The sequence below is a fragment of the Scleropages formosus genome, chromosome 5 (genome assembly GCF_900964775.1).
Source record: "Scleropages formosus chromosome 5, fSclFor1.1, whole genome shotgun sequence".
NCBI lineage: Eukaryota > Metazoa > Chordata > Actinopteri > Osteoglossiformes > Osteoglossidae > Scleropages > Scleropages formosus.
This window is the reverse complement of record NC_041810.1, coordinates 19,912,921-19,936,417: the sequence shown is the minus strand read 5'-3', so window position 1 is coordinate 19,936,417 and position 23,497 is coordinate 19,912,921. Positions and strand designations below refer to the sequence as shown.

Genomic DNA, 23,497 nt, shown 5'->3' with positions numbered 1-23,497 from the left:
TTTTTTTTTTTATTGGAGAAATTTGTACAGTGAGTACCAGCTCAAGATACTGGCAAAATGTTACGGCAGAAACTTCCATTATATTTTTAGCTGATGCTTTGAGACACTTAACTGTCAAAATCCACTAGTGGTTTATGCTTTACTAGGCACACAAATAAGGACTGTTATAATACATTTAATTGCTCACATTACCTTGTTTTTAACTCTGATTTCTTTATATATGCTGTCCCAGGGCAGCAATCTGATGGAATCTGGACACTTCTACAAATCTGACAAGTAGCCAGTAAACTAGTTTCATATATATTTTCATTTTTGGACGATTTACGCAATTATTCCCTAGAATGTAAATATTTAGATGCAATGCTCTCAGATAATCTCATGCCTGATATTTTGTTGGGTTCAGATCCCAAGCCGTTGCATGAGTGGCATTAAAAAAAAATTACATCATGAACATTGACAATCCAAAGTTTAAATGTTCTAAAACAGGCACAAAGGTTTTCATTCCTTGTTCTTTTTTTTTTGCCCCCATATGCCTAGCGAGAAGAAGGTTTTAGTCCCGCTGTGTGGCCCCAGTGCAGGAAACCAGTATGTTTCTCAGGTAGAGAGAGCGGTAGCATCTGTCAGGTAACCAGGATGATCTTCCCCACTGATCTTCTGGGCCGGTGTCCTCAGTCCCACACACTCTCGCTTCACTCACACACAGCTGCGCAAACACGTCGACGTACGATTCCAGCGTTGCACAAAGGAAGAGCGCACCGCGTGTCGAGGCTGGTGAAGCCCACCTCCCTGAGGGCTTCAGCCGAAAGAATCCCTTTATACTCGTCGGAAGCCCCACCGCTGAGAGCATTCACTCAAAAGTATCTCAGGATATGGGAGCGAAGCCCCGCCTCCTGGACGGATTGAACCGGCATAAGCACCGTGTCGCTCCGCACATCCCACTCAGCCATTGTTCCGCCCAAAGCCTCGTCTCCTAAAGCATTGGTGTGAGTAACACAAACATTTCTGTGAATGAAAAAGGAAAGCAGAGACTGCACGTATAAGCAGACCGTCATGTAAGACGTAAAATTGAAAAGATACAAATATTTTTACAGCCAGGACAAAAGGACATTTTATCCCTATTCTTATGATTTTTTTTCATTTATCAGACACTTTTCTCAAAGCAGTTTAACAGATACAGTATATATATATATATATATATATATATATAGAACATTTGTCTGAGAAATTCCAGCCTTAGTGGTACTTATGCTCCACCCTAATTTAGGGTTAGGGTTGTCCTACACCTACTAGCTATAGATCGGCCTCATCAAGGACTGCATGGTGTTCTCCCTCATGTTCCTGACCTTGTGTTCCTGGCAATGTGACTCTTCTCCCCACCTTGATCTCCTCAACCAAGTCTCCGAGCACCCTGACTGTCTCCATCCAACCAACAAACCACCCACTCACCACTGGGACCCTCAGCCGCCCCTCCGTTAGGAGGAAACGAGCACTAGGTGCAGCCAATGTTAAAGAACAGAGGGACTTTAAGTGTCAAATGTGACTAGTGGATGGAGCTGGGGGGGTGGGAGAAGCATCCATGGAGAATGAGGCTTCAGTTTTGGGATGTTCTAAAGAGTTTGGAGTTTAAAGTCAGAGAATTTCAGCTTGCTATTATGAGAAAGAGCAATAAGTGTTTCCTCAAGTCCACCCACTGCTGTTCTCCCCCTCCCCCCTTCTGGTTACTCCCCAAACCCAACACACCTCTGCGCGGCCAAACGTCTTTGACACCTGCTGTCAAAAACTTTTCATCTGGTCTCTGTGCTCATTCATCCTGACTCATTTTGCCGGATTGTTAAGGAAATGAGTCAACGAGCAAAACCCTTAACTGTAAATCATACGGTAGGATGTTGTTTTATCCAGAAATGCCTTTTCTTCCAGGATCACATAACAGAAAACTTTAAGCCGTTTGATATTTCATCTTTTTCAATTCATACCCTGGAAAGAAGCAGCTTTGGTTTAAAAAGCATAATCGGAACAAGTCGGACGCCGTCTGGCAGTTTAATCCGTGTGCCTATCAAGTCACAGCTCTAATCAATGCGACACCATCAAAAAGGATTCTCATGGAAGGGGTACGGGACAAAACATTTAGCATAATTTCAATTGCTAAATGATCACATTTATCACCTCTGAAATGGGCTTGTTACAAAGCAGAGCCGCAGCTCTAGGGTCTCCAGCCTTTTTCATATAATCCAACAAGCTAGGGAAGAACTCCACACCACTCCTCAAGCACCCAGACCATTGCAAGGGCATCCAGAGCCCAGGAAAAGTGACCCATCACAGCCCAGTTACACATCAGGCCACCAACACAAAGACTCACACAAGGACAGGGGCGATTAATCTAAGGAACACACCCTTGGTGTGTTGGAAGAACATGTAGAACCTTCTAGAAGTCTCCAGACTCCTGTAAGATTTTCAGACCAGCCTTTGGAAGGCTCATGTCACCAGGAACGTGGTACGAAGCTTAGTGTCCTGACATGATTCCTACCTCAGTCTGACCGCACAAACACCAGGCAACACGGTAAAAGTCCTGAAAAGCGCACCTGACCGATGAAGTTACTCTCGTACGTATGCTGAGAAGATATCAACCCCCACAAGTGAGTAAAAGAATATTTTTCCAGTGTTAGGAAGGCAGAGGCTGCTCTTTGCTATGAGACCTGCCTTGTCACATCCCCCCCGACTAACAGAACAGGTAACACGGTGAAAAGGACTGCGTTACCATCTTTTTCCATTGGCTTCACCTGAAACCTAGTCTGTTCTCAAGAGCGTCTGCAGCTCTCCTCTGTGGCTGATGCCGGTGATGCCTTAGTTTCCAGAACTTTCTGTCTCGTCGCATACTAGTGACGTTATCGACATGAAGGGATTTCAGGAACCCCGAAGGCCATGGTGTTTGACGGCCAGGCAACATTGCGCTGAGATGAAGGGATGACTACGCCCAGAAAAACAACTTTCAGTTCATTTGCCATGTGTCCCCAGGATCCACTGCCCTCACTTGTCTGACAATTTCCTGCTGAACCTCAACCAGGGACAGCTGGTACCCCAGTGGTTAGAACTGCTGCCTTTGGACCCAAAGGTTGCAGGTTTAAATCCCACCTCTAGCTGTGGTACCCTTGAGTGAGGTACTTACCCTACATTGCTCCAGTAAAATCGAACCTGCAGCCTCTTCATGGCATTAGTTTATTAAACATACTTTCAGCAGTTATTAAACATGCTTTCCGGTATGGATTGTGCGCGTTGGCACACGAACATGTGAAACCACTTCAACCAACTGCGAGATCCTGGATCGAACCACTGGAACGGCTCCCAGGTGTCAGGGAAGCACCACACATGACAAAAGCCACACGAGAACCAAAGACACAGAACACGCCTTCCAGCGAAGGATCTGTCAGACTCTATATGTCACAGGCTCAAAGTCCCTCGTCTCTTGTTCTTTCGGGAATGTATCACAAGTCTGTGTGTGTATGTGTGTGTGTGTGTGTGTGTGTGTGTGTGTGTGTGTGTGTGTGTGTGTGTGTCTTATGTCACGAGTTCCCCGCCCAAGCATGTGAAGTGCAGAGTCTGAAAGTAAGCAGACATGACATGCACTGCAAATAAAACCGTCACGTGTCCGGTGACTAATGTTTGTCACCGCAAGGGTTGCACAACCTTCTCGTGAAAATATGTTAATATGCCGCAAAAACTCTGTTTGGAGTGCTAAACGAATGATAAAAGAAGACAGGGATGTAAGTGCAGTTATCTCACAGGTATGATGCTGAGGATCCCGGGAGGGGATAGAAAGTTGCGCCCTTCGCAGCTCATCCGAGAAGACGCAGGCGGCTAAGAACACTGCGAAGGTCGGGTTCCTCACGCACAGGGATTCCCCGGAGGCACCCGAACGGAAGCGTTCCGAGGAGTGCCGAAGGTGGAGCAGGGATGCTGGCGTGTGATGTAGGGTGATGGCAGAGTTATAGGTCCATGAAGCATGAAGCTCAGCCTTGATTTCCAAATACTTGGTCTGAGCCCTTTCCTGGAACTGCGTTTCAGTCTATGCTGTTCTTTACACAATTTTAAGTAGTAAATAAGAGCCGAGACCGAGCCAGCAGCCTGCAGCGCTCGAGGAGTGGCTTACAGCACGTTCGCCAGCACCCCCGCTTCCCGCAGCTCGCGATTCGTACCCCCTGCCATTCCCAGCAGATCTCCGTAAAGTGTCCATAACAGAGACTAGGAGACACAAAGGTGGTCCGGAACAAGCGCGTCCCCAAAACACACATGCGAGTGTGTGACAGCAGCACTGGCACTCATTGCAGGGGGCATCTGTTAGGTAAAAACCGCTGTAAAGTGCCACGGTAGAGTAAAACCCATAAAGGCATTCATAATGACGACCGCCACCGTAGGGTGCGACCGCACTTTTACATTTATTCCTTTCGCTGACAACCTACAATGTTAAGCCACTTACACTGATTTACCCATTTATACAGCTGGGTATTTTGTACTGCAGTAATTGAGGGTAAGTACCTTGACCGAGGTACTACAGCAAGAGATGGGATTCAAACCAGCAACTTCTGACCCCAAAGCGGGCAGCTCTAACCGCTACGCCACCTGCTGCCTGCTACACCGTTTCTATACCCCTTCAAAAGAATAACTGACTCTTAACTGACAAAACAGATGTTTTTATTAAACGTATCAAGCTTTCAGAGAGAAGTTGAAAAAATAAGTAATAATTTGGGTTTATTCTTTACAAACAGGCGCAAGCACGTGAAAACACTTATTAAAATTATTACTTATATAAATACAGGCCGTGTACTTGGGTAAAATGCAGTAACTAGTGTGTGAAGTCATTCATCTGCTCAAATAAAATTACAGTATTGCATAATGTCACCACTGATCATATCTTAAGCCAGATGTTTACACACCCAGATGTTCTTCACCTTTCCAGAAGCTTCAGCAACACCTTGACATGTATAGCACAACTTGAGATGTAGCTGTTACTGTGGCCATAGTAAAAAGTGGAAATGAGGGACATCCACGACCTGATTACTGCCCCCAGCCCCCACTCAGGAGGCCAGAGGACCCCTCCCCCCAAGACACTCACTTGCTCAGGGCTGCCATGTCCATCCAGGACAGGAGGTCATACTGCCTTGGATGTTGGTCTTCTATACCCGCAAATATCAGCTCTGAGCGGAACCGATTTATGGGAATAGCTATGTGTTTTGTTGCTATGGAAACGACCACAAGGATTTTCCGGCAATCCGTTGGAGCTGTATATTATACATGATGCATGTAACCGCGGTACAGTGCCTCCTGACCGCAGACTGAATAGACGGCTGTAGATGAGCGATGCCGTCTAGACTGTGCTAAGATACATTAACTGCAGAACCCAGCATTACGGAGTGGGCGGAGCTTATGTACAGTGACAGTGAGCAATAGAGTCCATGTCCAATGACACCACACATGGACTATGCATGTACTGTAAATGACGACATTAACATAGCCAGCATCACGTCAGGAAGCAACATCTGGGCCGAACGAGCAATCACATGGACTCCGGAGCGCACGGCAGCCTGTAGGAACAACAATCAAAGACACCGTGTTTACACCGCTGTCACACAGCAGGTGGCTCAACGCGGTGATGGACTGATCACTCCGCATAATCCCCTGTCCAGACGCCACAGAGCGGTGATGGTTTCATAACAATTGCAGAGCAGTCCAGCTCTGATCCAGCACGCACACACACACACACACACACACACACAGAGGTCAGAAATGCAGCACAATAAGAACAACAACACATGCAGATCATAGGGACCAGAATCCTCGCAATCCTCCCCGAAGAGCACTGCTGGAGGATACCGCCCTTCAGACCACACGTTTACCTTTCTGTACTGTGCTGTACTCTTCTCTCAGTGTACAGACTCCTGTTGTCGAGGGTGTTTCCCCTCATGAAAAGGTACAGAATCCACACATGGAGCTCTGCGCTGGCGGATCTCAGATATCCTGCTGTCGTCGCTCGCTCGCTCTCTCTCTCTCTCTCTCTCTCTCTCTCTGCTTTCTCCAAACTGAGCAGAAGAATGAGCCAAGCTCTGGACGGCCCCTCCCACACAGAACTCCGCCTCTCCTCCTGCAGAACCACCCACTTTTTTGTCTCCGCCCACCCAAGCATGCATAATAAGTGTCCCCACCTCCTCGAGCATGCTTAATTACAGTAATTACCATGATCATCCAGATTAACCCCCACCGCTGCAGAGTGACATACGCAAGGATGGATTGGTGCCGGATGGGCTTAGTTACCTCTCGCTCTCACTCACACAGAGCTCGGATTTTAACTGATCATTGACAATTGCTGACACAATACAAACAATTCTCCAACAAAACCTGTACAGGGGAGTATAGTAGGTTCCTATGAATTATGAATATATTGATCAGATTTGTGCCAATGGACAGCAGTGCGGTTCATCAGGGCTCCTCCCTCGGTCCAATTCAGCATTGCCTACAGGCCGCGGAGAGCTTGGCGGACACCGGAAAACACTCAGTTTACTGGCCATGGCCAGAGCAAGAAGCCGGCGAGTGCAGCGAGGGGAGCAGCCGTCCTCATCTTCAGCGATCACAGCTCATCACTGACCACACTGCAGGTCTTGGTTTTATAACAGTGAGACACATTTTCAATCACTTCAAAAGTATGTTTACAGATTAAATCCACGAAATCTACGAAGCACTATAATAACCAATAAAGTGGACCTGTTGTTTGACCAAGACGTAGCAGAATCATGTATTGCTGTTGCACCCGTCGAGGAACTTTTCAATGATGCAAGCTTTATAAACTATGTATTATTAATTTTATTGTGTACTTTAAGGCATGCATGACAGTTTTAATTATTTATGTATTTATTGAATGGGAGGTGCGGTGGTGCAGCGGGTTTGCCCAGGTCCTGCTCTCCAGTGGGTCTGGGGTTCGAGTCCCGCTTCGGGTGCCTTGTGATGGACTGGCATCCCGTCCTGGGTGTGTCCCCTCCCCCTCCAGCCTTGTGCCCTCTGTTGCTGGGTTGGGCTCCGGTTTGCTGTGACCTCCCTCCCCCCGGGACAAACGGTTTCAGACAATGTGTGTGTATTTATTGAGAAAAGATTTTAATGAGACGGAAGTGACCAATATAGATTACACCTGTCATGTTGGGCAGCTTGCGCTGATGGACACAGCTTGTACTTTTTTGGAATAAGAATACGTCCTGTTTCTAGTAAACATGACATGAACATGGTTATATCAGTGTCATAGTGTTAAAATGCTGACCTGTGGGAAACGGATTGAACTGGAGATCTAGTGTCTGAACAAAAACACATACCGCACACTTGCAATCACCCTGAAGATTTCGGCAGACCTCCAGCGCCTCTCCAAAGTGGTGAGAAAGTTGAAGGCAACAGTATTACCCTCCTTGTTTTCAAAGACTAATCTTGTTACAAGGTGACATCTGGAGCTCCGCCCCACTCCACACCACTCACCTCCTGGGTCAGGTAAAGCCTACGCCAGGTGGCAGTTTCCGGTCCTGAGCGCTCAGTACCTTTTCAGTATCTTCAAATCCTCTAATTGTTTAATTAGATCAATTACTTGGCTTAATGAGCAGCTAATAAGGTGATCAGTGATTGGTGTCAGTAGAACTCCCCCGAAACGCTCACTTTTCAAGCACTGGACCCCTGACCATTAACAAGTACCATATACTGGAACACGTCTCTCAGCATCCTAAAGACAAAGGGTCATGGATGTGTGAAACACGACAGACTTGAGAGTGATCAGAAGGTTTCACTTTCAATAATTGCAAACCTGGAAACATTTAAATCATCGCAGTAATAGGCTTACCAGTGTAAGGATGGTTCTGGACTGGTCTCAATTCTCAGTAAGGCCCATCGCTGCTTCCCCGTTTCAGTGGTAACCACTCCTGGTTGACGAGGACCGCTGTTGGCTGTTCATCTGTGTTTATGTTGCTTTATTAATCTAATTATATGGACAGTAAATCATCTGGCATTTCAGGTGTACATCTGCTTATATATAACAAAGTGTTAAGACTCTATTAAAATAAGTTAAATACAGTTTGATCATCAAATAAACATTAATAGCACTAACTAATAGAAGTGTTAGACATGGTAACTGTATGTCCAAGTGATTTTTTTTTTTTTTGCCATATCCCCACTGAATTGTAACAACTGGTATCTTTTAAGATGTGTTACTTTGCATTAAGGACATTAGCGCTCTAAGTGGGAACAGCGGCGCTCTGTCTCCCTCCTGTGGCCAATGATGATATGACACTCGATCAATATTGAGTAATAAGACCTTCACTACTGGTCACCCGCCCACGGACCTGCTCTTGGACCCTTTATTTATACTCGTTTTTATTATACTTGTATTCTGCAAAGGTTTTTTTCCTGTATTAAAAAAATATATATATTTTTACTGAAGTGGTTTTTAGTAACTGGAATAATTTAGTATCTCACCCCCCCAAAGTGGTCAAAGAAAAGGTTCAAAAATCAATCCAGTATTTTCATCTGAAAGTTAACTGAAAATTTGTCATAGACATATTCCAGTTTATTTTTGGTCATTCATTTTTTTTTTTTTTTTTAAAAAAAAAAAAAAAAAAAAAAAAAAAAAAAAAAAAAAGTACCAATTTAAACAAAAAGCATTCTATCGTTCTCTGAAAAGTGCTTTGCTCGTGAAAATCATGACGAGTGATTTCAGTCACAATATAATAAGGGGGGGGGGGGGAACGGGAGTGAGCAAATGTATTTCTAAAGATGAACTGTAATATCTTCATTATAAGGATTAATACGTCAAACAGTAATTTGTGTACAGTGCAGCAGTGAACAAGACTTGACAAAGGTGGTTCTATCTTTTTTTTTTTTTTTTAACCTTTTGTTCCATCTCCAAGAGGGCATTCCCTCAGGTGCTGCTCGGCATATTTTGCACCAGGGTCACGGAGGCAAACACTGCTAGACAACCGTTAGTTTAATTTCTCATTTTTAATATCCTTAAACATATATTACCAACATGCAAAACATACGTGGTAAATTCGCTAAAACCTGGTGTTCAACTAACATGCAGTTTGCTAACGAAGCCTTTTGTTGGACCCGCCAACGGTCGGTGTCGCTCACCCCGAAACAGAAAACATGCAAACACTGAAAAGCGAAGAGAAACACAAGAAAAAAAAAAAAAAAAAAAAAAAAAAAAAAAAAAAGTCAACAGAAGCAAACAAAAACAATTCATAAGCAACGAGACAACAGCATTAACCGAATTCCCAGTGTAGAGCATCTTCAGGTCTTCGGTGCAGACATCACGTGACCCGAGAGCTGGAGGTCAAACCCTGTGCTGAAAAAGTGGTTTCTCCACGCAGACACGTTCTCAGCTCATAACGTACGCTGATATGGATAAAATCATAAGGCACATCGCTAGCTATGGGACCGCACCCCTCGAACCCGGAGCTCCGCCGCCAATCCACCCAACCCAGGAGATCGGATGCGTTTCAATCACTGTTTTTCATAACCCAACGACAGGTGTGCTCCTAAAACACGTCTGTCAGCGTAAACAGTCCGTCACTGCTCATCACTGGCGAGTCTAACTGTACCTACAAACATGTCAAAAGTTCCAACCACTCAGCATCAACATTTAAGAAAACACTTGACTTGCACACAAGTGACGTTAAGGATCTGAGTCACCCTGTCAGAAATAAGATTGACTTTCAACATACGTGATGAATTCATATTTTATACCTCAATTCAGCATCGCCCCGTTTCCGCACAGAGAGGAAATAAAATGATCGAGCGAAGTTTAGCTCAGTATCCAAGGCTGTAAAAAGCTGAGCGTTGAGCCAAAGAGACAGAAAGTCAGAACAGTATTTTGGTCTTTGTAAAATAAAAGGATGAATGAAATACCTTTTTGCGGAAAGAAAAATAAATACAAGTAGAATGTAAATGTCACTTCCGAACATTTTCAACACTGCTAACTATTACACTAACACTGAGGCTTCATTGAGTCATTTAAAAAACGGACTCAAGTGACTTTCCTCTAATACATGAGAGAAACACACTGTTTTAACACGCTTTTAATGCGTTCAATTAATTCATGTGATTAAATACTATGCGAACGACACCTTTTCACTCGTTCAAGATGTTGTCAAAAGTCCTGGTGAACCAAATACAAAGATGAAATAAAACTACGACGCTCATTATGTGTTAATTCATGTGAGAAAACAGTTGTTAGCCCAGTGGTCAAGGCTGGTGCCCCTGCGGCGTCAAGACTCCCGGTCTCCTGGACTCCCGCTCAACGCTCTTACCCTGAATCGCTCCAGTAAGAATACCCTGCTACGTAAATGGGCAAATCGCTGTAAATTACATACTGTACAGGACATAGCACAAAGGCATCAGGGGAAGGAGAAAAAAAAAAAAAACTATCTCTGGACATTTAAACAACTGGATGACTAATAATCCATGTCTCACTCATTAATTATTGATCATTAGATATTTGGATATTCATTTCGGAAAGGGACGCAACAACGGTTAACACCGCTGGTGTGTCGATTCGGACTTTATCAAAACCCACGTCGTCGTTCTCCGCAAGGTTGACGTCGGCCTCGGGAACCCAACCCGACCCTGGTGCAAATGTCCGTAGTTACAGAGCTTCACCGCGGTGCCTCCCTCCCTCCTTCCCTCCCAGGCATCTCCAGTCAGGGCGGGACAACTGGAGAAGCGCACCGAGTCATGTGGATCCACGGCTGGGTAGAGCAAAAGCGGCATAACTAACGAAGAGCACGGGGGCTTCGCCTGGACCGTCCTCGAAATCCCAACGGTCTAGAGTCCAAGAAGAAGCCTCAAAATCACAAAAAACGAACAAACGTTAGGAAATACGCGCTTGACAGCAGCCAGTGTCACAGCACGCCTTCGATTTGCGTGAAACAATCTCCTGTGGGTGAAGAGAAATAACAGGACCGAAGAGAACCAAACTTTCCTCACAAGAGCGGCCATCGGCAGCACCCGGAAAGGCGGGAAAAGCGGTCGGACGGGGACCGGAAACACACGCCGGCGGAAACGAAGTGAACCTTTGACCGAAGCTGGGTCGTCTTCCAGCCGACAGGGGCAGCGCTCTGCATTCGCTGGCGAGAAGAGCCGCGGCTCGATGGCGTCCGTCACAAACGCGCTCCAAAAGCACCGACGTGACCGCGAGACTGCGAAGCTTGTGCCACAGGGAACTGCGAATATCGACCGCAAAGGTGATGTGCTCACAGCGGTGGGTTTATACCGCAACCAGTTCAGAGCAGCCAGATCCGGGACCTTTACTGGCCCTCGCGGCTCATTACGTTGGAACTCGATGCATCCGCTGGCGCTTGGGCTCCTCGAAGTTTATTTTCCTCCCATTCATTCATCGACATCGCCGCTGGGAGTTTTGTTTTCCTTTCCTCGGCTGTCAGTCAGCTCCACGGTCCAACATCGTCGCTGTCCTGCAACCGTCCCGTTTGGTCTACAGCCGGAGCTCCGGAAAAAATAAACCGATCCGAACGAGAGGAGGCAATGAATGAGTGACTAACGGCAGAAACACCAAGCTGGAATTTAGCACCAAAACGAAACGCGGCTGCTGCTCTCGGAAGAACTATAATATATAAAACGGCGACTATTTGTGAAACTATATTGCAATACTGTTCATTTTTAGTCATTTAGCATCACTGTAGCCTACAGGAACACGGTGTCCTCCTAGAAAAAGACACTCGGTGAAGAGAACGTAGGCTGAAAATTAACTGCTTTTATGAGACGCCTTATTTGTGACACCAGATCCAGGGTAACGGGGACCGCAAGTTTCCATGGCAACCAGCTCCTGGCGTTAGTCTCATGAAAACCGAAAGCTCACCAACCTTTCCACCCATAGCGCGCTCTCCCACCTGCAAAGGGGACTTTCGGAACCTGACGGACCCCGTGCCCGAAGAGGACCCGAAAGCCGCGCCGCGTCAGGTAACCGAGGCAACGGAGTCCGAGGAAACGCGCCTCCCACCCGGATGCCGCTCTTTCCGGACCGACGGCGTTCTTATAGCACGTTAGTTTGGTTCAGTTGAGTGTGGGTCTGTTACTGAGCAGCACTGACACCAGGTGTGTCCCTTTGCAGCACTGGGGAGACTTCCATGGGAAGTGCTAGATTGCACAACGTGACCAGTGGTTGGATTAGAACTTGGACAGGTGTCTGGTGCAGGAACCGGGAGCAGTGCTCTTTGGGTCCTTTCAACGGTGCAATCTCCAAAGAGCAGTTTTTCCGTAGTGTTTTCCCAATGGCGACCGGGAACAGCCTGATGACGTTTCTGTGAGATCTGTGGCCGTTTCAGCTTTTAAGCACCGTTACCGAGAGAGAGCGACCGTGATTGCGGCGAGAACGTCTCAGCTGTGGTAGCTCGCTGTAGCGGACTGTTTCTGCGAGAGACGCATCAGCTCCTCCCTGATGGCCTTGATGAGGGAGGCGGAGGTGTGGTTGGGAGGCGAGGTCTCCTCCGGAGGAGCAGACGGGTACCCCGTTCCGCTGGGATCCAGGTGGGCTGGGGGTGCAGACGGCTCTCTCTGCGAGTTTCTGGGCATCTGCAAGGCCCACGAGGAGGAGTATTCGGGGAAACTCAAGCCCTGACGCCACAAGAACAACGCATGTAAGCGCAGGTTGCAAATAACATCACACAAAGCACATGGTATGTAAGCAGAGTCGAAGCGCAGGTATACATTACTGGCCCCGCCCACTACCCGACTGGACTCGCACCCGAACCTGATGTTGGCTTGTTAGGAGGAAACGAGCACCGGGTGGGGCCAGTTTGGGGGATGAGGACTTTAGGAGACTGGAACAGAAGTTTCTTTTTTTTTTCCTTTCCTTTTTTGGAAAGAGGCACTACTTGTGTGAGCAGAAGTTTTTATTTTGACATTCTTTATTGCTTGCACTACATAGTCAATAAAGACAATAAACCGGCAGCAAGGTGGCACAGCGAGTAGCGCTGCTGTCTCACAGCGCCTGGGTGGTGCGAGAGGACGTGGGTTCGATCCCAACTCAGTGTGTGTGGAGTCTGCATGTTCTCCCCGTGTCTGCGTGAGTTTCCTCTGAGTGCTCTGGTTTCCTCCCACAGTCCAAAGACATGCTGTTCAGGTTCCCCCATAGTGTGTGTCACAGAGAGAGTGCGTTCCACTGATGTATGGATGAGTGACCCAATGTAAGTAGTGTATCTAGCAGTGTAAGTCACCGTGGTGAATGAGGTGTGTGGGCTCATAACACTACATAGAGTTCATTGGAAGTCCCTTTAGAGAAAAGCATCTGCTAAATAAATAAATGTAATATAATAATTATTAGATAAAATGATGAAAAGCAAGAAGCAAAAAATTTCAAAGATGATTCGAAAAAGAAAATAAAGCCATAGAAATATAAAAAAGGATATATAAAGCCTAGAGCACCCGCTGCAAGAAACGCATGTCTCTGTCCTATGGAATGAAGGGAACCCACCTTGTGTCTGTCATCATTTCAAATGTCTCACCACAGGGAATCGCTCATCGTTACTTCTAATGGAATATCGGTGTTCTGTCATCCTTTTTTTTTTTTTTGTTTTTTTCTACGCCCTAAAGCTTATATGGGCAACGTAAAAGATAACTGACTCTAAATGTCCACCTGGCCTGCGCAGTCCTCAGGTTGGGTGTTCTGTTACAGTCAGCGTTTGTCCTCATCTCCGTTCCAGTCCGTGGGGGGCTCACCTGGTCACGGGTCGGGCCTGGTCTGCCGTAGTCCTCTTCAGCACAGTAGCGCCCCCAGCCGGATGCTCCCGCCTGGCTGGAGGAGGCTCGGCCGGCAGCGGGGTACGCGCCCATCTGGCTCGACAGGCCTACCTGGGTCAGGTGATGGAGCTGGGCACCTGCATATTCGCATGGGTGCGCACACACACGCACACGCACACACACACACCCAATATCAGCATGAGGCAGTTCCAAAGAACAGGAATGGATTGTGATGAAGAGATTCGAGTGTTCTCTGATTACGGGCTTGAAGCAGAAGTACCTGCAGTGCCCCCTACTGGTCGAGGTCTGGCCGAGGAGGGCAGCTCCTCAGGGTATAGTGCCCTGCTGGAGAAAAGGGCATCTGACTGTATCTGCTCCCCTCGTACCTGCTCTCCCTGGGGCGGGTAACTGGGGGCCAAGCCCTGTCTGAGAAACACACACACACAAGTTGCCCCAAAAAAATCCAAATCACCTGAAAATGACCAAAATTTTATATGGATTACAGCAAACACATTCCTTCTTAGAACCTTGTTGAATAATCAGGGGTAATAAGACATGTACTCTGGCCTGGGAATATTTACAAGGACTGCTGGGTAATTTTTCCAAACAGGTGGTGTGAATGTAGACATTTACATTTATTCATTTAGTTGACACTAAATTCACCTGCTATTATTCATTCATGTATATAGGAGGACAATTTTTATTGGAGTAATTTGCAGTTACTGAATAAATTGTAATTTAATCTAATTACGTTGCTCAAAAGGTACTGCAACAGAAGGGGGGATTTGAGTGCCAACCACTGCGCCACCTGCTGACCCCCCCCCTATAGGTGCAGGAACTGTCGGTGTCGTTACATGCGAGTCTTATGATTGGGGAACCAGTGGAAGTGCGTCTTCACAGCCAGGATCCAAGTGTATAAAAATAAAGCCTCTTTAATAATACATTTTTTGTGATATGTTTGATGTTTTATTTTTCCCTACATGATTTTGTTCATGACACCAGTCAAAACCCTGGAAAACCAGGTTAAACAGCCTACTGGATGGAAGAAGAGCCACATTTCATAGTTTGTTTGGTCGGTGTAAGGACTTACCGGTGCAGAGGTCCCTGGCCAGCTGAAGGAGACACTCCAGGCTCTGTGTACCTCTGCGCGCACACACACACACAGAGGGAGAAAGTCTGAGGCTGGGCTCTCTAGCACACATAGTACATGGGTCTGGATCCCTGAGACTACATACAGGTATAGGAAGCGTTCCGTTGAGAGTAAACAAGCTTAACCTTCATTTAGCTGCAATGATTTTAAGAGTCCTCCTGGAGACGGAAAATTCTACACACCTTATAGGTCACACACACATTTTCCAAACCGCTTGTCCCATACGGGGTCGCGGTGAGCGGGAGCCTAACCCGGAAACACAGGGCGTAAGGCCGGAGGGGGAGGGGACGCACCCAGGACGGGACGCCAGTCCGTCGCAAGGCACCCCAAGCGGGACTCAAACCCCAGACCCACCGGAGAACAGGACCCGGTCCAACCCACTGCGCCACCGCACCCCCTCTGCCTTATAGGTCATTCATTTCCAATCACACACAGCTTACACCACAATGATCACCAGTCCTACAGATCTTACGGAGGAACAGCCATCAGTCCTACTGACTTTGTGTGTTTATAATCTGCCTTTATACAAAATAATACGTGTGTGCATAATCTGGATATCGGAAGACGGAATAACGGGGATGAACGTGTGTTTTATAAACACTGGAGTAGTTTTACACTGGGTGGGACATTATTATGCGAGGGGTGGGTGTATTGCTCATTCCCGGCTGCAATGTGTAGGCAAATTAACTCTTTCACTAAATCAAAGAGGAACAAACATTTTTTTCCGTTGCAAATATCACTTGGAACAACAGTGAAACAACAGGGACTTTTTACCAGGAGCAGACAATTCTTTTCTTTATCTGCAAAGTGCCTGCGGATAGTCTCTGCTGTCTCGCAGAATGTTCTAGAAGCAGTATAAGGACAAAACTGACAGGCACAACGAACTTATGACATCGTCGCACTCCAAACCCAGGATTCTTTGCACCGATTGGTCTTTCCCAGTGAATCACCAGCTTGTGAGCCCTCTTAAAAACACGGTCTCCTGACTAAATAACACACCAGCGCACGGTCTCTGCTGGAACGGCAGAGCGGATTCACTCCCCCGTGTCGTGTGCAACTTCCGCTGGATGGCGGCGGCAGCCCAAATAACAGCTGCGGCTCTACAAAACACCACGATAATGGTACAGAGATGACTAATTGAATATGTCTCCGAAGAGCGGTCACCATATCAGTGATGCACAGCATACCCAGAAACCTGTAACCTGCTACCGGTTTGTACACTTACTGTAGAATAGGGGGTGAGGGGCAGAACTGAGGGGTAGGGACAACTCCACTGGCCAGCAGTCGGCCCACGGGGGGTCCTGCATGGAGGGCTGGCGCCGGGGGTCACCCCGGGGAGCGCGACGCCTGGAGCGCTTCCCTGCGAGGTGGGAGACACGAGGGCGAAGGCGTCGTCCAGCAGCGAGTGCATCTGCTGCCTCGCCTCCTCAATAGAGGGCTGCGGGGGCACGTACGGCGGCGGGGGAGGTGCGTGGCCGGGAGGGGGTGAGCCTGGGGCAAAGACATCATCGGTGGGGGACGGGGTTTGAAGCTCGGGGGGCTGATCCGGGTCCGACTGCAACAACAGAAAGGCAGGAGTTACATCGCCGTTTCAAAACCTGTAGGCCGGGGAGAGTGGGCGGGCACATCGCATATCAAACTTTAGAGCGGGCCGTGCGGGTCGGTGTTTAAATTGGGAAAAAATTGCAAGTAGCTGATAAATTATAAGAAAGAGGAGCCAGAATTTTGCGAGATTTCCGTTTAATTAGGCTTGCGAGAAGCTGAGTGCAGGTGGTTTCTTAAACTCTTAGCTGGGCTACATTTACTTCACAGATACAGAGGGCAAAGTATTTAGAAGACACAACTGCTTAAGAAGAGTATGTGTCATATTAGAAACCGATAAATCTTTTTATGTTTGCAAACTGTGGGCAGATGCAGGTTCGCAGAGTCAGATTGTAGAGTATAAAAAACGGATCCATTGAGAACATTGAGAAGCTCAAGCTAAAGAAAAAAAAAAAAAACGTCCTTGTGTCTGACATATCAATAAGCTACGCACCACGTAGGCGACATTGTTGACTCCGGGGAACTTTCTGTAGTTGGCGTCGTTCTCGGGGATCAGTCTGTCACTGTCGGCATCCACCAGGTCGCTGCTCTGTGGGGGTTTCTTCCTCTGTTTGGGGGACCGCCTCCCCCGGCCACTGCAGACCACACAACAATAGCTAGCGGTCCATCTTTACGCCAACGGGCAAAAGTATTGCGCAGGACATAGGTCTCAACGCACAGGTCCATACGTGGTGCAACGCTCTTTAATTTCCAGACCTTACAACCATGGAACCACAGTACCGCTGCTACACAGTGGCCAGTCCTGGAACTTATTGTCTGTGCCACACATTACTGAGTGTTCTTTTTTTTACAAATTGCCTAAAAATGAACATAACACCTTGGAAGAAACTATGTAGAACAACACAAGGCTGGCCATGCTTTGCTGAATTAATGTCAACGTTGAACCTCTGACCTCTTCCTAGGCTCCATGAAAACAGATGGCATCTGGGCGTCCGGGTCCAGGATCCTGTCGATCTGCAACTGGGCCTTCTGGTAGACGTCCTTAGATTCAAACCCATCCACGATGTCATCCATGACCGGAAAGTCATAGTGGCCTTTCCTCTTAGCTCGCAGGCGTATTTTATTGCGGTGGTGCTCAATCTCAGACTTGTGTCTCAGGGCAACCTGGATCTAAACCACAGACAATGCACCAAAATGCCACATTTTTTATTAAATCAGTTAGTTCTTAAGATTAACAGTTATTATTATTTATCTGGTGTTGCTCTCCACTGTTGCACTGAACCACACGATATGCAACGGTGTCTATGAACTTTATAACCAGTCCTTGGTTTGATGGGACAGGGGACAGATCCTCGCCTCTTTGTTGATGCTGGTAGTCTCCACGACCCTTTCCGTGATGGAGGAGCTCTCCTGGGAGGGTGCGGGCATGGGCTGCATTGCGATCAGCTGGATCTTGTTGCCTGATCGTCGGGTGGCGTCCGACGGTCGCGGCATGCGGTCCACGTGCTCGAAGATGGAGGCCGAGGACTGCTGGTCTTCAGCTCCATTGGCTGCCGAGGGAGCAGGAGAAACAGAGAGCATTTGAGCTTTGGATTAGGAGGGTCTGCGTTACACACGTAGACCTGTAGACACGTGTTACTCTGAGCTGCAAACTTCATACCGTATAACTAACCCAAACGGCCTGGTGACTAAACAGGCAGATCTGAGTAGGTAACTAGTGGGATTTTTTAAGCCCTCCCTTATGTCACTTAGTGATTGGAAACCCTCACAATAATTGCCCTTTTTCATCTTTGAGCTTGAATATTGACACAGTATGTTCAATAAAGGCATAAACATCCACAATTAGCTGACACTTTTTACCAGAACAACCAAAACTCAATCACAGATTAATTAATCTTACCTGATGATTATTCATTTTATATTTCCTCTGATGGAGTTGTCGAAAATTCGGTGCTTCTGACATTTCAGAACATAGCATCAACCGGCCGAGCAAAATAAAAAGTTTGCTTCTATTGGGACAGGAAAGTCCAGATTTTTGCAAGGAATTATTAATAGTATTATAGTGCTATTTGGTCAGATATACTGGTTTGTACTGGTTCGTATCTGTACTGCAGCAATTCAGGGAAAGTACCTTGTTGAGGGGTACGGGAGCAGGAGCGAGATTCAACCCAGGGGACGTCAGTTTGCAAGACAAGAGCTGCAACAGCTACACAACCTGCTGTCCCTTGGAATTCGATCTGACCTGTCTTAGTTTTTCCCAGAGAGCCACAGTAAGTGTCGAAGAGCAAGAAAATCGATGACTGAACACCACAACTATTTTCACGGCGTTTCATTTTTTTCAGACAGGATTTCATCAAAGGCTCTTTCTCCAGCCTTAATTTTGACCAGAACTTCGGACGCTTGGAGCTTTGTTCAGTGTAGACCCGCCGTGTACGAAACAGCGCGGCACATTCAGAAACTCGGCGTGCGTATGAGCTGCGCGTGAACGATACGATGCATTAAAACTTGCCGTTTTTGCCGCACTTGCGGGGGTGCTTTCCTTCGATGGGTGTGGCAGACGGTCTGGCACTCTCATCGGCAGACCCCCTCCCGCTCGACGCGTCGCTCCCCACAGAGTCCCCGTCAGAAGGGGAGATCCTGCCAGAGACACACTGGTCACATCACTGTACACAAATCCCTGAAGCAGCAGTGAACCCTTTCGCTGCGCTAATAAAGACTTCTTGTGCCACTGCCCCACACACACACACACACACACACACACACACACACACACACAGCACTGCCGGTTCAGGCCAAGTGAAGGAGGCTTGCTGTCAGGAATCAGAGGAGACCAGGGGGTCGCAACGGTCCTGTAGGTCGACATCCCTGCTCCTTAGCAAAAATAATTCTTCACAATTTTCACAATTAACACCCTTTCTCTTCTCCTTACTATATAAGCAATGTACTTTTTTTTTAAAACCACCCTCCGCAGAGGGGATCTTATAGGATAAGGAATTTAACTGTGTTTCAAGTTAGTGAACACCCATGGTGACCTTTCTCTGTGAACGTGTCCATTTGTTATGTGAGTAATCCGCATGTGCTGAATGAGTTTTAAAAAAAAGTGCCGGGAATGGTTGCCTTGGCAACGCCTTCAAGGCTTTACTGATTCAGAACTGCCAGCAGCTGTGATTTTACCACAGTGTCGACGGAGGCTTCCTCTCCTCGTCCGTCTGAACACTGACCTGCCTCTGCAGCGAGCGGCAGCTGCTGGCGCCTTGGTGGAAGAGGCCTTTGACTTGGGCGTGGGGACGTCCCCGTTCTCCGAGGGCGTCATCTCCTTGACGGGCACGGGCAAAGGGGCAGGTTCCTGGATCACCATGATGTCATCCTTGCTGTGTTGCCCCAGGTGCAGCTTGGCAAAGTCAAAACCTTTAACACTGGGGGTCTGCAGCTTCGGGGAAGGGGCACAAGAGAGGGTAGGACAAGGTGGGGGGAGGCGGGGAAGAGGTGTGGGGATGGAGCGGGCAAGAGGAAAAGGAGAGAAGAGTAGAGGAGACAGCAGAAGATCGGTGCAGAGGAGCAGGAGGTGAAAAGTGGTGGAGGTGGAACAAAGAGAGCAGATGAGAGAGGAGAAGATGGGAAAAATGTGAAAAGAGGAGGGAATACACCAGGGGTGTCAAACACATGTTACTGACCCCCATACAGATCTCTGTGTTCTGGATCGTTGGCAGTTGTGCTTGCGCCTTCTGTCAATTTCTAACACACTGGGGCGCAATAAAAAGTATGCGTTCCCAGAGTCCCATCTCCGAAACCCTTCATTAGTAACAAGGTACCGACAGCGCGCTCAAGGCCGGAAGCTGCAACATCGATCTCAACTCAACGACGCTCCTATAAACACCGTTCTGAAACGTGCCGCCGCGTAGTTGCTTGCCGCAAACGTTGACGCTCTTGAGGGTAAGAGAGCGCTGCTTCTGTACTCATGTTTTACCCTTTCGACATTTTACTTTTCAGTAACAGTAGTGAATGAACAAGAGATGAACAACAGTGAATCCGTACACCATGCTATAGGAGTATAGGTCAATATTACCTTCATCACCCTCGATGGCTATGAACAGTGTTTTACACACTGTTCTTCATTATCTATCACTGTTATTAAACAAACATGGTGCAAAAAACCAGCCTGCTGCAGGTGCCATGGATCCTATTCAGCCTGCTGTATGAGACGAGTTTGACACCCCCGGAACAGACCACGCTCTCACGATCAATGTATCCGCAGCCTTGGGCCATAAGGGTAGGTGTGAAAGCGGATCAGAGGACAGGGCAGCAGACAGAAGTAGGACAACTATTCTCCAGTCACTCCAGGCAGAATGAAGTGACAGAGGGCGCCCAAGGGCTTGGCTGAGCCGTCTTCACAAGGACCAGCCTGGCCCAGACGGCCATAAAAGAGTAAAGAGTGTTCACACAGGGCCCGAGGCAGGAGGGCATCTGGGGTTGGATGCAGGCTCAGAGGCCAGTGCGGTGAGCGAACGGGTGCTGCGTGGGAGGTACTGCACATTTGGTCCTCAGAGAACCCATCTGCCTCCCTTCTTCCCTTTCCCTCCGTCCGCACGATGAATTTAAATCAATCTTTTCTATGACAGCGCACTGGTTGGCACTGCAGGTCTGTGGGATCAAGTAAACCACACCATGGGCACCCTTTAAACTCTTGAAAAAAGCTACAAAAACCAACATCAAACCAATGCGTTCACCCGCCACTTAGAGGAGCACCTGTAACGTTGTACACGTCACTCATGATTGCGCACAAACTTTGGGCTTCTGCTTTTGATGTTTCCATCAGAAGAGCTTCCTAGAAACAGATCTCGACTTTGCAAACGAAACATGCACATTAAAAAAAAACTGCCCCCTTCGGCAGTTTTCTGCGGCCATAAAACCACAGAATTTTTGCTCCGTTGAAAACTGGAGCGTTTCGAGCCTTGTCGTCTTCCTCACGCATCGTACCCACTACCTACTGGGAACAGGCAGTTCACATACTTACAGCTGTGAGAGGGCTGAACCGAGCCAAAAGAGGACAAGGGCTTGCTGCAGGATGCCAGGATTGAGGAGCTGGAGGCGAAATGAATGTCGACAAGACTCCAAGAGTCTCGAACCTCCTGACCGGCCAACAGGAGAACGAAGAAGCGATCGATCGCCGACAGGCCAATCGCACATGCGAGTGGCCCCAGAGGCACAACCCATGGCAGCAGTCGATACTGCAGGCATTTTTACCGAATAAAAAAAAGACTGCCTAGGGATCCTGCTGTGGCTAAGTACCATAACCCCTTCCAGCTCTGCATGATTCTCGATTATCATCAGCAGGGTCTAGGATTAGAACCACGGAGAACCTCGGGCCATTAATTTCGACGAGGTTCCTTATAGCTTCATGGATTAACACACCGAGTTCCGATTAATACGGGTATTTAACACACATGCAGGTTTCTACAAACTCAGCTTACGCAGTCGGAGAGCGGCGACATCATCGGCAAAGCGAAAGCAAAGGGATCCAGAGGAGCAGACTGCCGGATGGGCTCGCTCACTTCCGTCTCTTTCTTTAACCAAAGGAGAAAGAGAGACTTTGCAAGTCAAAAATAGAAGCCAAACAAAGAACTGTCAGTTGTATAAACGTAACCCATGCAAGCAGCTACATCAGTCAATGTGTTTCTGGACAACAGTTCCAGACATTTTAATATTCTCTCATCTCTTTTTTGCTGTATACAATATGGCCACGCAGAGTACCACACAGTGTAAAAACAATGTACGACTCTGGAAATTTCTAAAAGGAGCACACAGACTCACGTCCATCACACACACCCACGTCAGAATGTCATCCGCTGTTCCCCAGGATACACCTCCTCAATAAACACGAACACTCCCTCGTAAACTCCACACCTGTCCACCCTCGTCCCCGATGCTTTGCTGTTGCGTCACTGCCGACACCCTGGCCCCGACCCCTGACCCCGACCGAAGCCTCACCTTCTGCCTCTGCTGGATGCTCACGGCATCCGGCTGGAACTCCAGTTTATCCGAGCGACACAGCTTCCAGTAGAGGATGACAATGATGATCACCACCACCACCACGGGCACCACCACGCCCACAATGATCCACAGGTTGTTGTTCTGGGTCTCGGAGGGCGGGGCAGCCACCCTCTCCACCGCTGCAGCGGGAGAGAGCGCACACCTTCACGCACAAACACCGTCGCGCGCGCTGCCGCCTCCGTGCGATTTCGAAAGCGCTCTTAACCGGAAGCTCATGCAGCCTCCATCTCTGGTGGCTCCACCTTTGTTATTCTTACGCATTTAACGGAGAGCGCAAATAAGGGTGTGTTGACTGCACAACAAGGAAATTAATGTAAAAATACTCATATACACGCTACAGTACTGGAGGCACCATTGCAGAGTGAGTGGGAGGGAGACCGGACACTCACGCTGGGCCAGGGTCCCCTGCACCCGGTATCCGAGCACGATGGCAGCTCTCTGCACGTCCAGCCGGTTCAGCAGACCGGAGGCGGCAATGGCCGGCAGCCTCTCCCCAGTGGGACCCTCCACAAAGTACACCATCTCCAGTGGGTGGTCTGAGCCCTCCAGTCTTGAGGTCCTCACAATCTGGCGTAGGGGGTGAGAGGGGGAACTATATGAGCACAGGAGTGTGTGTGAATGTGCCTGTGTAACAAGAGGAACAGACCATTCTTAACATCAGCATCAACCAGATAAAGACACTGAACACACACACACACACACGCACACACACACGCACATTCCAGCATGGACTGTCAACTGTTCAGCAAACCATTAAATCACACCATACAAGATGCCATTTTTCAATAAAAACATGTAACGTGATGTGGAATAAAATATATTTTACATTACACTGAATTTTTTTTTTTTTTTTTTTTTTTTTTTTTACATATTTACCTTCTGAATGTTTATACTAATGAAGAGACATGTTAGTATGCTTTTGGCATCACAAGATAAAATGTATTCAATAGACATTTTTAGCAATTTTTTTTACAAAAAAATAAA

At 47.7% G+C, this 23,497-nt stretch overlaps 1 protein-coding gene across 2 annotated transcripts in view; it reads right to left on the bottom strand.

The window, feature by feature from the left end:
* Window positions 1-8,986: 8,986 nt before the first annotated feature.
* LOC108935984 (UPF0606 protein KIAA1549) overlaps window positions 8,987-23,497 on the bottom strand; it is a 30,335-nt gene continuing 15,824 nt past the window's right edge. The window contains exons 9-20 of one of the 2 annotated variants that reach the window (XM_029252108.1): window positions 22,903-23,080; window positions 22,451-22,632; window positions 19,684-19,892; window positions 18,972-19,099; window positions 17,819-18,012; window positions 17,415-17,632; window positions 16,956-17,097; window positions 16,146-16,475; window positions 14,861-14,913; window positions 14,051-14,196; window positions 13,750-13,907; window positions 8,987-12,645 (exon numbers count right to left, since the gene is read on the bottom strand). In XM_029252108.1, coding sequence (XP_029107941.1) covers window positions 12,409-12,645; window positions 13,750-13,907; window positions 14,051-14,196; window positions 14,861-14,913; window positions 16,146-16,475; window positions 16,956-17,097; window positions 17,415-17,632; window positions 17,819-18,012; window positions 18,972-19,099; window positions 19,684-19,892; window positions 22,451-22,632; window positions 22,903-23,080 — 2,175 coding nt within the window. In that variant the 3' untranslated portion in view covers window positions 8,987-12,408. The remainder of the gene's footprint in view (window positions 12,646-13,749; window positions 13,908-14,050; window positions 14,197-14,860; window positions 14,914-16,145; window positions 16,476-16,955; window positions 17,098-17,414; window positions 17,633-17,818; window positions 18,013-18,971; window positions 19,100-19,683; window positions 19,893-22,450; window positions 22,633-22,902; window positions 23,081-23,497) is intronic. The other variant, XM_029252109.1, reaches the window with a different exon arrangement.